The 14,106-nt window shown below is 54.4% G+C and overlaps 1 protein-coding gene across 3 annotated transcripts in view; it reads left to right on the top strand.

Moving 5' to 3' along the window:
* ITGAE (integrin subunit alpha E) overlaps positions 1 to 14,106 on the top strand; it is a 63,564-nt gene that overhangs the window by 20,675 nt on the left and 28,783 nt on the right. For all 3 annotated transcript variants that reach the window (XM_070772842.1, XM_070772841.1, XM_019980864.2), the window contains exons 3-15: positions 3,846 to 3,937; positions 5,397 to 5,464; positions 5,800 to 5,917; positions 6,135 to 6,269; positions 6,650 to 6,765; positions 7,362 to 7,513; positions 8,539 to 8,692; positions 9,256 to 9,406; positions 10,352 to 10,419; positions 11,411 to 11,546; positions 12,130 to 12,275; positions 12,646 to 12,786; positions 13,441 to 13,677. In XM_070772842.1, the coding sequence (XP_070628943.1) occupies positions 3,846 to 3,937; positions 5,397 to 5,464; positions 5,800 to 5,917; positions 6,135 to 6,269; positions 6,650 to 6,765; positions 7,362 to 7,513; positions 8,539 to 8,692; positions 9,256 to 9,406; positions 10,352 to 10,419; positions 11,411 to 11,546; positions 12,130 to 12,275; positions 12,646 to 12,786; positions 13,441 to 13,677 (1,714 nt within the window). The remainder of the gene's footprint in view (positions 1 to 3,845; positions 3,938 to 5,396; positions 5,465 to 5,799; positions 5,918 to 6,134; positions 6,270 to 6,649; positions 6,766 to 7,361; positions 7,514 to 8,538; positions 8,693 to 9,255; positions 9,407 to 10,351; positions 10,420 to 11,410; positions 11,547 to 12,129; positions 12,276 to 12,645; positions 12,787 to 13,440; positions 13,678 to 14,106) is intronic.

Below are 14,106 nucleotides of genomic sequence, written 5' to 3'. Positions count from 1 at the left end.
TTCCTAGAAGGCTTGGAAAGGGTCAAGGTGCTCCTTCTTTGGGGAAGGCTTTTTGACGAACTGGTATTTAGGAAGACTGTTCTGCAGGAAAAGGAGGTGAAAGGCACCACAAGCGGAAGTAACAGCTTGCGCCAAGGCCTAAAGAAGGAAGGAGACCTGAGGCTATTCTAGGCTGCACCTACAGCACCAAAATGTGGTCTGGGTTAGAGCCCAGTTCTGAGCCCACCTTTGTGGGGGAGCAGAGAATAAGGTGCTGGGCCCAGGGCTGAGGCTCGGGCTGGGCAGGGTCTGGGAAAGAGGCAAGGTTGCTGAGCAGGCAACCTAATCTGGGGGCTCAGATTTAAGCCCACAGAGCTGAGCTGCATGCGGCCCTCCTCAACCTCACCCTACACTGGCTCCCTCACCTGCTGCCTGGACAGTCATTCAATCATCACTCAACAAATATTTACCAAGCCCCTGCTCTACAGAGGTGCCACATTCCAGGCGCCTTAAATAATACAACAAACAAGATAGATAAGATCCTTGGGGAACATATCATCTAGGGGGAGAGAGAGATAATAAACAATAAAAAAGTGAACAGGATGCCATCAAACAGGACAAGTTCTGGGAAGGGAATGAATGGGCTGATAAAAAGCAGAGAAACTGGGTTGTGATGTGAGGCTGGTTGGAGAAAGCATTTGTGACAGTTAAGCGAGGCCAAGGAATGAGAATGGGCCAGGTTTGGGGAAAGTAGGGGACAGCAAGGCAGAAGGCCCAAGCCAGCAAAGAGCTGGGTGCAGCCTAGGAACAGCAGCCAGCCCGTGTGGAGCTAGAGCTTGAGGAGCGAAGGAGCCGGAGGGGAGTCTCAGGGTTGGGGAAGGTGCTAGATGGTGCAAGGCCCTGTTGGCTGCAGCGAGGGGTATGGGCAGACTCTCTTTCTAAGGACATGGGAGGTTGCTGATGTAGGGGAGTGATGTGGTGTAATTAACAAGACTGAATTTTAAAAAAGAAATAATAGTTACGAGGCTATTACTACACATCAGGCGAGATGATGGTGGCAGGGGAGACAGAGAGAAGAGATGTTCTGTAGATATAATTTGGAGGAAAAACCAGTAGGGTTTACTGATGCATTTGATGGAGGGAATGAGTGAAAGAATGAAGCAAGGGGGCCCCCCAGGCCTCGGACTCCAGAACGTGGTGGTCAGGGGTGACATGCATCCGTGGCGGGGAGATGGAAAGGTTCAGTTCAGGTGCAGGAGGACAAGACCATAGTTCTGTTTCGGACATTCTAAATTTGAGAGACGTGTTAGACTCTGGGCAGTAGGTTATTTATTACTTCCTAGGGCTGCTATAACAAAGTCACCACAAACGTGGGACTTTGCTGGTGCTCCAGTGGTTAAGAATCCACCTTCCAGTGCAGGGGACAAGGGTTTAATCCCTGATCAGGGAACTAAGATCCCACACGCTGTGGGGCAACTAAACCTGTGTGCCACATCTACTGAGCCTGCAAGCCACGGCTAGTGAGTCCATGTTCGGCAACAAAAGATCCCACATATAGCAACCAAGACCCAACACAGCCAAATAAATATGTTAAAAACTCACAACAAACTTAAGTGGCTTAGAACAGTACACATTTGTACAGAAACCACAGTTCAGTGGTTAAGACTCTGCCTCTCCAATGCAGGGGGCACAGGTTTGACCCCTGGTCAGGGAACTAAGATCCCACGTGCCCTGTGGCCAAAAAGAAAAAAAAAAAAGAATTTATTATCTTAAAGTTTTGAAGGTCAGAGTCCTTCACGGGTCTTACTGAACTAAAATCAAGGAGTTGGCAGGGCTTTGTTCCTTTAGGGGCTCAAGAGGAGAATCTATCTGTACCCTCACTTCTTTTAGCTTCGAGGGACTGCCTGGACCCCTTGGCTTGTGGCCCCTCCTCCATCTTTAAGGCCAGCAGCGCCTCCCTCTGATAAGGACCCCTGTGGTTACACTGATGTGCATGCTGGGTCTCCCCGTCATGTACGATTCTTTGCGATGCTTTGGACTGTAGACCACCAGTCTCCTCTGTCCATGGGATTTTTCAGGCAAAAATACTGGAGTGGACTGCCATTTTCCTCCTCTAGGGGATCTGTCCGACTCTCAGATTGAACCTGAATCTCCTGTGTCTTCTGCACTGCAGGCAAATTCTTTACCTGCTGAGCCATCGGGAAAGCCTGATTACATTGGGCCTACTCACATAATCCAGGATAAACTGTCACAAGATCCTTAACTTAATCACATCTACAAAGTGCCTTTTGCCATAAAAAGTAGCTTATTTGTGGGTTCTGGGAATTAGGACATGGACTTCTCTGGGAGTGGAAGGGTCATTATTCTATTTTCTATAGCTATGCTCATCTGGCTTTTTTTCTTCTTTTTTCCAAGGGTGAAGCTAATTTGTATTTATTCTTATTTTTATTATTTTTTGGCTGTGCCACACAGCATGTGGTGTCTTAGTTCCCTGACCAGGGATTGAACCCTCACTCCTTGCATTGAAAGTACAGAGTCTTAACCATTGGACTGTCAGGGAAATCCTTCATTTGGCTGCTGGTGGAGGAATCCTAGAATTGCAGGTATAAAGATGGGGATGTCAGCATCTGTAGGTGTATTGAAGCCAGTGATTGGAGGGGATCGATAGGGAGAGTGTGTGGTGAGGAATACAGGGACCCACCCAGCGCAGGTGACATTTAGAAGTCAGACAGCAAAGGAACAAGCCAAGGATTAGGAGAAGGAATAGTGAGGAAGGTCAGGGGAAATCCAGAAGAAAGTGCTTCAAGGGGGAGATGGGCCCTTAGGAAGACGAGGACGGGAAGGTGTCCCTTGGGCTTGGCGATGTGGGGACCACCGCTGACCTTGACAGGAGTCCTATCGGGGTGGAAGTCAGCTTGGGATAAGCTGGGGAGGGCACACACCCAGTATAGATTTTATTATTATCCTGTCAACCATGAAAGATAAAGTGAGAATCTTTCATAACTTCCTAAAATGTCAGGTAACAAGAGGTGAGGAAGTGGCAACCCAACCTTGTTTCTGGCCCCCGGCCCACCATGGCTCATCATGACCTGTCTAAGCGTGTGGTTCCCTTTCATAAAGCCCTCTGTGGCTTCGCACTGCCCTTGGTGTAAAACCCTGGACTTGCTTCCCTGTTACCCTTCCCCAGTGCCCCCTACTCACAGCCCTTAAGACAGAGAGACCTCCCTGTCAGGGGCAGCTCTTATCCTCCCTGGGTGGCATGGACACCGAGAATATTCAGGCCGACGCTGTCTCTGTGTCTCTCTGGGCTCTGAGTCGGGGGCAGAGTTTGCCATCGGGAATCACATCTCCTGAGGCTTCCTTAACCAGGCCGAGGTGCCCAGAACCTCCAGTTCTGACCAGCCCCTGTGAGAGGGGGCACTAGAATGCTCTTCTCAGGAAGCACGGTCACTGAAGCCAGGTGGGGGCAGACCCCCCCAGCAGCCACTAGGAAGCCAGCACTGCCGGCAACAGAAACAACTGTGCTGCTGGTGGCTTCCGGGTGCCCCCCCACCACCATCAAAGAGCAGAGAGTCTTTATTTACCACCAGTATCACCCCGTGTCTGTCAGGGTGGGCCAGCAGGCAGAGAGGGGAGGTATTTAGCCATTGCCTGCTGGAAACCATGTGAAGGTTAAAGCCCGTGCCTCCCTTGAAATACAGATCCACTGTCCCGGGCTGGGAGCCTGCCTGCCTGTCCTGGGCTGGTCTTTTCCATCGTTTTCCAGATGGGGAGCCTTTGGGTCTCTGGGCCTGGAACGGAAGGATCGAGCCTGGGCAGTGGGGAGGCAACAGGGGATCCTTGACAAGCTCAACTCTTTTGCTCAGGCTCCTGGTCACCAGCCCCAGAACCAGCCGAACAGCAAAGCCCCTGCATCAGTGCTCTCTCATCCAGGATGAGCTCCACTGCCAACCAGTAGGTAAGTCAGCCCCCACTCCAGGGAATACTCCCAGGACCTCCTTTCCAGGAATCCCACTCATCCAGGCCAATCATTCCAGCCCCGGCCCCACCTAATCCGGTCCCTCCACCACAGACTCCGCAGCAACAAGCCTTCCCCCCTGGTGCCCAATCCCATCTCTACCCAACCCTAACCCCTAACCCATCTTTCCAGATCCAATTCTAACAATGAAAATGAAATCGAAAATGTATGGAGTGTTCACCATGTCGCCTGACACTCTTTTATGTACTTCGTGTACTTTTAATTCTCAAAACCACAGCCTTTTACAGAAGAGGAAGCTACAGTTCAGAGAAGGCCTCTGGTTTCCAGTATGACTAACATCACATATCTGGGTAGTACCAAAGATGCGAATCCAACTCCACTTGATTCCAAAACCCACCTACCCCAACTCATTGCACCTCAGTGGGACCCAAGCCTTCCCGCTCCCATCTAACCGTGGCCATCTTGTCGTCCAGCATATTGCTGTTGTTCAGTCGCTAAATTGTGTCCAACTCTTTGCAGCCCCATGGACTGCAGCACGCCAGGCTTCTCTGTCCTTCACCATCCCCCAGAGCTTGCTCAAACTCACGTTCATTGAGTTGGTGAAGCCATCCAACCATCTCATCCTCTTTCGTCCCGTTCTTCTTCCGCCTTCAATCTTTCCCAGCATCAGGGTCTTTTCCAATGCATGCGGCCTGCCATATATTAAGTGCTCAATAATGCTGTTTGAATGAACAAAGGAATGGACCTCATTCAGTCATTGACCAAACACTCACCACCCACCCAGTCCGGCTGAAGGCCCATCTTTGCTGATGACCACTCGGCAGTGTTGGGTGGAGTCCTGGACTGTGAGGGAGGCCCTGTGTTGAACAGCCTCCATCTCTGCCTCAGAAGGGAACATGGTCCAGCACGGTGGCTGAGTGATCCTGAGACTCAAATATGAGAGTCTGCTGAGGTCCACAGTGGGGAGGGAGGGGAAGGAGCTACACTTCCGCCCCTGCAGTTGTGGGGCAATAAGATTCCCCAGGGACGGGACCTGGCGAGGGGAGGGTTCATCAGACTCTCGGCCAGTCCCTCAGCCTCTTGCCCTCCTCCCCCGTGCTGCACACACATGCCAGCTGCTGCTTCTCTACCTGCCTGCCCACCAGCCCAGGAGCCCCTGAGGACCAGCAGCAGGTCTCAGTGTTTCTGGATCCCTATCACCATCTGTCACAGGCCAAGCATAGAGCAGACATCATGGGGCACGTGTTGAATGAGACACTGAAGGAGCCTGGGGGAGAGGCTTGTCCTTGAAGGCTCCCCCATCCAGCTTCTGGAGGTTGCTCTGAGTGGCCAGCTGGTCCTCATGGGGCCTTGACCAAGATGGCCCTGTGGCCTCAGCCTTGGCTCCTGGGTTGCCTCCCAGCATCCCTCCCCCCTTACCTGGGCTTCACTGTTTCAGAGCACATCCCCATCCCAAAGGGGAGGTACCAGGGCGTGACGGCTGTCCGAAACCACCACGGTGTTCTGGTGAGTGTGCGTGGCTAGGGGATGGAGGGCCTCGGGGAGCTGGTGGTGACCCCTGTGGTTGACCCCTGTGGATACTAGTCCTGGCTGGTGTGTTATTCTCAGGGCTGAGCCCAGGTATATCATTGATCAACCCCAGGGCTGATGGCGGCTCTGACCTGGGTACACTGTGTGACGCTGATGCTGGCACTGACTCGTCCTCCCCCTGGGGAGGGGCGAACAGGCTGTTCTGTGGCCCCTGCCTGGTTGAGGCTCTGGGTTCTGGCATGGGAGTGTGGGTGTGGCCTGGGTCAGGGGTGACTCTGGCTTGCCCCTTCTTTGTTCCCCTGTTCTACCAGGTCTGCATTCAAGTGCCAACCCGGCAGCCCCACAGCCTCAGCTCAGAGCTCACAGGCAACTGCAGCCTGCTGACCCCTGACCTCCGTCCCCGGGCCCAGGTCTACTTCTCCAACCTTGGTAAGCACTGGACCTGCGTTGGCCTTGGACAGCTCTGAGGGCTCTCCTGGGGTCTGCAAGAAGAGGCACCAGCCTGCGGTAGATGTGGAGGGACACAGGGGCCTGGAGAGGGCAGGGCAGCCTGGAGAGGGAACCAGGGAAAGCTAAGTGAGGGCTGGCCTGGAGGTGAACCAGGAAGCTGTCTGACTCTGAGCTCTTCCATGTGGACTTTTTAAAGAAAGATTTCTGGATCCCGACGCCCCTGTGGATGCTGAAGCCTGCCCCAGGGACAAAAAAGGCAGCACAGAGAACACAGCCAGGAGGCGACGGGATTTGAAGGTGGAAGAGGAGGAAGAGGAGGAGGAGGCAGCTGGTGAGAAGAGGCAGATCTGGGCTGCTCCCAGAGGCTGTCAGAGCTGACCCCTATGCTGGAGACCTCTAGAGTTGAGGTGTGCCTTTTCCAAGAGGTGGGAGGGGTGGCTGGATTCTGCAGGCTTGACCAGCTCTGTCTCCCCTCATCTGTAGGCCCAGGGAGCAAGGGTGCTGGGAGAGACTCATACAACATCAGAGCCTGAGCAGGTTCTGGCTCTCTCTGCCTCTGAGACAAAGGCTTCACTCTTGGGAGTGGCATCTGAGTCCCCCCCTGAACTGAGCCTTCAGGGCTTGACTGGGCGGGTGCCCTTCAGAGCAGGAAGAGCTGCCCTCACTCCAGACGCCACAGCCACTCCTAACCTGCTCCCCATCTTGGCCCAGGCACTGAGATCGCCATCGTCCTGGATGGCTCAGGAAGCATTGATCCCCCGGACTTCCAGAAAGCCAAAGACTTCATCTACGACATGATGAAGAACTTTTATACGAAGTGCTTTGAGGTGGGCTTCCCTTAGAGCTGGATTCACACAACTTGTGGGTTGTCTACCACCACTGTGAACAAACTGCTTCAAAACATCCACCAAGGATCTGTTCTCCTTCTGTGGGCCAGCCATTCAGGTTGGGCTGAGCTGGGAGGTTCTTCTGCTGTTCTTACCAGGAGTTAATTCCTGCAGATGCAGACACCTGCTTGACTGGACCGTAAATTGCCTTCACTTTTCTGGGCCATTTGTCTCCAACAGCCCAGCCCAACTCTTTCATGGCAAGCACTTTCCAATGCTCTGATTGCATCACATTTCCTGATGTCCATGGGCCAAAGCAAGTCACCACAGCCTATCCTGGAGTCAATGTGGAAGAAGGGGCTACCCAGGGACATAGATTCGGGAGAAGCCCATGATTCCCCAGGAGCCATTGCCATCACACCTTTCTCCACCCTTGCTGGCTTAGAGGTTGCCCTCTGCCTGAGCATCTCCTCCTGCCCAGAGACTAAGAGGAATGAGTGGATTCTTCCACTTCTTCCAGGGGGAGCCATCTAAGGGGTAGGGGTGGCCTTGAGCAGCTCTGCCAAACTCCTCCCTTCTTGGCCCCTGCCCTGCAGTGCAGATTTGCTGTGGTGCAATATGGAGAAGTCATCCAGACCGAGCTTGACCTTCTAGACAGCCAAGACGTTAGAGCCTCCTTGGACAGAGTGAAGAACATCAGTCAAGTGGGAAAAATCACCAAGACTGCCTCTGCCATGCAGCACGTCCTGTGAGTTATCTGTAGACCTACTGGCTGCCAGCCTGTGACCCTGCCCAGAGGCTCTGAGACATCCTGCTTGGAGAAGGTGGCTGGACAGACTATGTAGAGGACAGGGTCAGGGTTCAGGCTCTTCCTTGGCTAAAAGGGGACTGTGAGGTCTTCCAATCCAGCCTTGGCAGATGGATGACACCCCAGGACAGTCCTCCAAAAATTCTTCCAAAGACTACTCCTGTGAGCAGCAGTGGGGCACAGTGCTTACCAGAGGAGTGAGTGGGCAGGCTTCCTGGCTTCAATCCCAGCTCCAGTTTGCACTCGTGAGACTTTGGGCAAGCTGTTTAACTTCTTTGTGTTTCAACTGCCTCACATTAAAATTGAGAATCATAGGGAATTCCCTGGTGGTCCAGTGATTAGGATTCTGCACTTTCACCACTGAAGTCCAGGTTCAATCCCTGTTCAGGGAACTAAAATCCTACAAGCTGCAAGGGGTGGCCAAATAATAATAATTATTATACTTGCCTTATAGGATTTTTGAGGATAAATGGGTTAAAATATGTTCAGTGCTAGGTTTTCTCTGCTGGTTCAGTGGTTAAGACTGTGCACTTCCAATGCAGAGAGCATAGGTTCGATCCTTAGTTGGGGAACTAAGATCCCACAGGGTGCGACCAAAAAATACATATATATGTGGTTCTTACCACAGTGGCTGGCACATACGTGCTATGTAAATCTTAGCCACTGTAATTAATATCATTATTAGTCTGACATACACACAAGGAATAGGCTCCAGTGCTGTCCTCTGGTGTCACCTGTCTGTTGGGAGCAGGTGAGGGGTAAGAACACCTGCGCTGCAGTCTTACCTCCTGTACCTGTGCTGCTGTGTACCCAGAGACATCACCACCCCTCTTTGGGGCTCTGTCCTCCTAGGAGGGCTCCTTTAATCTTCTTTGATTCTAAAGCAAGCCAGTGAATAAAACCTCCCCAGGGCTCAGTCAACCATCTGGCAAAGTTCTCTCTCCCTTTCTCCCTCCCCGACTTAGAGATAACATCTTCACACCAAACCAAGGCTCGAGAGCAAAGGCATCCAAGGTCATGGTGGTGCTCACCGATGGGGAAATCTTCCAGGACCCCCTCAACCTCACGACTGTCATCAATTCCCCAAAGATGCATGGTGTTGAGCGCTTTGCCATTGGGGTAAGAGCCAGGAGCTGGGGGTACCTCGTGACTCTGTACAGCCTGAGGCAGTGAGGAGCCAGGGTTCCTTAAGGGGCATCAGAAAGCAGCTTACTCAAACCCTGCTCTAGTCACAAACACCAACTTCTCTCAGCCCCTGTGTCCCATGCTCCCCACACCCCCAACCCCGCTCAGGGTCTTCCCCCAGATGGCTCACTTCCTACTGGTGGTCACAGCTTACTCTCCCAGAAGTTATGGGGAGAGCACTGGATACCCTGGGAGCCCCCGGGAGGGAAGTTTCCTGGAGGAGCTGATGCAGAGCCGAGTCTCAGAGGACAAGAGGAACCACTGACCTAATGCCCGGGGAAGGGTGGAAGGACTGCAGGCACAGGAAACAGCATGGGCAGGGGTGGGGGGCCCTGGTGTATTCAGGAACATTCAGGTAGAGTGTGGGGAAGCAAGGTACAGGGAAAGAAGGAAGCAGGTGCTGGGGGGCCCTCAAGGCCAGACGGAGGGGCTCAGCTCTCTCCCTGGGCCTTGAGACCCTCACAGTGCTGGCCCACTGACCTGGGGCCTCTGTGCAGGTGGGAGAAGCATTTAATAAAAGTAAAGCATACCATGAGCTGAAGCTGATCGCCTCGGATCCCGATGAGGATCATGCCTTCAAGGTGACCAACTACATGGCTCTGGATGGGCTGCTGAACAAACTGCAGGAGAGCATCATTCGAGTGGAAGGTGAGGCTCCAGGGCCCTGGCCACCCTGTGGCGGCCCCCTCGGCATTCAGCGGGAGGCCCCAGGCCCACCCTCCAGCCCCATCCCCGTCCTCCCTCTGTGTGGCACTCTGGCAACTCCCCTCACCTCTCTGAGCCTCAGCTGTTCCATCTCTAAAAAGGTGACAACTGACAGGGGAAGATGAGGGGAAGGAATAGTTGGGGAATTTGGGATCGTTGGGTACACACAGCTGTATTTAAAATGGATAACCAACAAGGACCTACTTACTGTATAGCACATGGAACTCTGCTCAAAGTTATGTGGTAGCCGGATGGGAGGAGGGTTTGGGGGAGGAGAATGGATACTTGTATATATATAGTTGAGTTCCTCCACTGTCCATCTGAAACTATCACAACGTTGTTAATCGGCCATACTCCAATATAAATCAAAGTGTTAGTCGCTCAGCCGTGTCCGACTCTTTGCGACCCCATGGACTGTAGCCTGCCAGGCTCCTCTGTCCTTGGAATTCTCCAGGCAAGAATACTGGAGTGGGTAGCCATTCCCTTCTCCAGGGGAATCTTCCTGACCCAAGGATTGAACCCAGGTCTACTGCATTGCAGGTAGATTCTTTACCATCTGAGTCACCAGGGAAGCCCCCAATATAAAATAAAAAGTTTAAAAAATCAAAATAAAAAGGTAACAATAGTCCCAGCCATCCTCGGCACTCCCAAGTTCTGTGAAGCTCTGATGAGAAGCTCTTTCTCTTGCTGGAAGAAGAAGGGTGACTGGGGAATGGTTCCTGCTCCCAGGAGCTCACAGATGAGGAGACCGAGGCCCAGGAAGAGGGAGGGAACTGCCCAGCCTACTTTGCTGGCAGCTGTTAAAGCAGGCCCCTCAGTCTCCACCCTGACGTGGTTTTTCCCTTCGCCTCTACTCACGGCGGGCTCACTGGGCTTCTTGGCTTTCAGGCACGGTTGGAGATGCCCTCCACTACCAGCTGGCACAGGTTGGGTTCAGCGCCCAGATCCTGGATAAGGTACGTGGCTGACTGAGCACCAGGAGAGCTCAGCACAGAGGAGGAGCCCCAGGGACTCCTAGGAACTCAGGGTCTCCCCTGCCCCCACCTGGCTTACAGGGTCCTCCTGTAGTGAAGCATCTAAAGGAACCATTCTAGGACAAAAGAAAACACTTCTGTGCACTTACCCTAACCTGGACCTGTGCGGTCGAGGAGAGAGCGACCCTGTTTATAACAGGGAGTCATTCTGTCCTGTGCTCAAGGGTTAAGTGGCTCACTTAACACAGACTGGGAACCCCCAGGCCTGGGTGGGTTTGCCCACCAAGCCGGCTACTTCTCCCCACTGGAGGCCCTGTTCCCCACCGATGGGGTGGGATACAGGCCATGAGGACACGATCCACGAGTCTGGTGGGAGCATGGTTAGCATGTCACTCAGCACAGTGGGCCTTGGGTGCCAGGCCCAGATGTGCAGCCTTGGGGGAGACAAGCCCCATTTTGCTGAGCCATACTTGTTTAATGTGGGCTTCCCAGGTGGCTCAGTGGTAAAGAATCTGCCTCCAGTGCAGGAGACCTGGGTTCAATCCCTGAGTCGGGAAGATCCCATGGAGTAGAAAGTGGCAGCCCACTTCAGTATTCTTGCCTGGGAAATCCCATGGACAGAGGAGCCTGGCGGGCTGCAGTCCATAGGATCGCAGGAAGAGTCTGATGTGACTGAATACACCCGCACGTCCTTTTTACACTCAACGTCTGGGCCCTCCGGGATGGATTTCTGAGCCAGAGGCTGCTGGTACTGGAGGGACAGCTGCCCTGGTGGAGTGCTGGGTACAAGGCCAGAACCCAGTGTTTGCCTCTCACCTTCCTCCTGCGCCTCTGGGCCGGTGGGCACTGATCTCCACCACCTCCTCCCCCAATCCCCTGCAAGGTTTGCTGTGCTGGCAGATAGACCTGCGGTCACCTTGGCTGGCCCTGAGTCCCTCCGGCTCAGATGGCCTCCAACCCTCCTCCCCTGCAGGGGCAGGTGCTGCTCGGAACCGTAGGGGCCTTTGATTGGTCCGGGGGCGCACTGCTCTATGACACACACAGATGTAACGGCATCTTCCTGAACCAGACAGCAGTGGACACCAAGTCTGCGCAGTATGGCTACCTGGGTGAGGGCGGGGTCCGGAGGCCGCCTGGGTGAGGGGCGGGGCCCGGAGGCCGCCTGGGTGAGGGGCGGGGCCCGGAGGCTGCCTGGGTGAGGGCGGGGCCCGGAGGCTACCGGGATGGGGGCGGGGCCTGAGTAGGGACGCAGGCTGTGGTAGGATTCCTAGCTGGAGAGGGCCCTGGTTGTTCATGTGGACTGAGGGATGGACGCTGAGGCTGGTACCAAAGTGCCAGGTCCTGGGCCGCTGCCTAGGGAGGCGGGGCCTCTCCATTAGTAATAGTGGTGAGTGAGCCTTCACTCGGTCCTCAGTCTTCATATACTGCGTATGTGATGAGCGTGGGTGGTGCATGTGTGTGGAGAGCATTTTGAGTGAAGCTGTATGTGTGGTAATGTGTGTATATCACTTCTGTGTGGCGGAGCACATGGGTAAGTGGGAGCCACCACTGATGATTTTTAAGAGGATGAGATAGTGTCTCCAGTTTTGCCCCGCTGCCCAAGCTACTTGGAAGGCCTGACTGGGAAGGTGGAGGAGAAAAGAGTGGCCCGGCGGGAGGTCCTGATCACAATTCCACCACCCCACCTGGCAGGTTACTCGGTGGCCGTGCTGCACAAGGCTCATGGTCTCTCCTATGTGGCGGGGGCCCCAAGGCACAAGCAGCAGGGGGCTGTGTTTGAGCTCCAGAAGGTGGGCAGAGAGACCAACAACTTCATGCCAGTGCTGGAGGGCGAGCAGGTACCTGTTAGAGAAGGAACCCCCCCCACACACCATTATTATAGATGGGGATCCAGAGACCCCGGAGGGAAAGGAGTGGGCTCCAGGGCACACAGCAGGTGGGGGACCGCGTCTGAGCAGAACTCAGCCTTGGCCCCGGCTCTGTGTGCCTGAGTGCCAGCTGGCTTTCCCCATCGTGGGGGATCCAGCCGTTGACCCAGCCTCCAGTGTTATTCCGGTGAACATACTGACCTGGTCTGACCCAAATCTGATGGTCCAGGAAGAACATGAGCAGGGGTCTAGGCTTGCCGAGGGGTCTGGTGGTGGTGGTGGCAGTGGGGGCGGGGGGTCCCTGGCACTCCCCGTGAGCTGCAATTCCCCTGGCCTGTAGTTGGGGTCCTATTTTGGCTCTGAGCTGTGCCCTGTGGACGTCGACATGGATGGCATCACAGACTTGCTGCTGGTGGCGGCCCCATTTTACCACATTCAAGGAGAGGAGGGCAGAGTCTACATGTACCGTGTGAACAAGCAGGTTAGAGATCTCCATCTTCACAAGGTGGCTGAGGCTGTGGCTGCTCAGCCTGGGACTGAGGTGACAGAGGCTGGAGGTGCCCTGGCCCTGCCTGGCACTGGAGGGCGGTGATGGGGAGCTCAGGATGGATGGCAGCCTGGTGGGGCGGCTGCTCCCCTACCCCTCTTTCTTACTTTCCCCACCCCACCATCTCATGTTGATGATGATGACATTCCACATAGCTGCACAGTTGACAAAGCATGTTTTATCTGTAATCTCATTTGTTTCTCATAGTAACTGCGGGAGGTGGCTGTCACTCCCATTTTACAGATGAGGAAGCTGAGGCTCAGTGATGTTTGAGACTTTCCCCGGTTTACAGAGCCAGTGTGTGATGGAGCCAAGCCAAGAAGCCAGGCCTCCTGATTGCCAGTCCAGTACCCCGATTGTGGGAGCGAGGGGCACAGCTCTGGGTCCTGGACTGCAAGGCAGCAGGACCCCAGCTTCATCAGTCACTCACTATGTAAACTTGGGGAGGTCTCTTGCCTTTTCTGGGCCTCAGACTCCCGGCTGGAGAGTCAGAATCAATGAGTCTTTGAGCCTGCCTCCGGGGTGGCAGTGGGGTGAGACCTCGCTGCCTCCCTGTCTTGAGGGCTGAGCTGCCTCTCTGCCTTACAGGATGGCTCCTTCTCCTTGGCACGCAGGCTGAGTGGGCACCCCAGGCTAACTTACGCACGATTTGGCTTTGCCATGGCAACAGTGGGGGATATCAGTCAGGATGGGCTCACAGACGTGGCCATTGGGGCCCCCCTGGAGGACTTTGAGGCAGACAATGGTGCAGGCTTCGGCAGTGTGTACATCTACAATGGACGCTCTACCAACCAGCTGGCTGACCTCTCTGCCACCCAGCCACAGGTGACCTCTTGCCTCTACTCTGGCACTTTGATCTTCCCCAGATATGAGGGCCTGAGACCCGAGCCAGCTCCAGTCCTAAGTGTCAGGCAGGTCCCAGGGGGTTGAGAGGGCCCCTGGGGGACAGAAGTCACTGGGAGGTTCTCACCTCCACATCCTTCCAGTGGGGCTAGAGGTTGTGGCAATATCCATCTTCTTTCCTGACCTATGACTGTCTCCTTCTTTGGCATTCCTGACCTTGGACCTGCCCCAGATCCTCCTTCCTCTTTCTCTGTCCCTTCTCTGGCTCCTGTCCCTACACTGCCCCCCGCCCCACCCCATTGCATAACCCTCACCCCTCTGGACTCCACTGCCAAATTACACACTGTATCTTCTATGGGCACTGCCACCCACCTCCAGCTGCAGTTTCTCTCCAAGCTTCAGTCCTGTGTG

This window comes from Bos indicus, chromosome 19 (assembly GCF_029378745.1).
Source record: "Bos indicus isolate NIAB-ARS_2022 breed Sahiwal x Tharparkar chromosome 19, NIAB-ARS_B.indTharparkar_mat_pri_1.0, whole genome shotgun sequence".
Classification (NCBI taxonomy): Eukaryota; Metazoa; Chordata; class Mammalia; order Artiodactyla; family Bovidae; genus Bos; species Bos indicus.
Note: the sequence above shows the minus strand (reverse complement) of the source record. Positions and strands in the feature narration are given on the sequence as shown.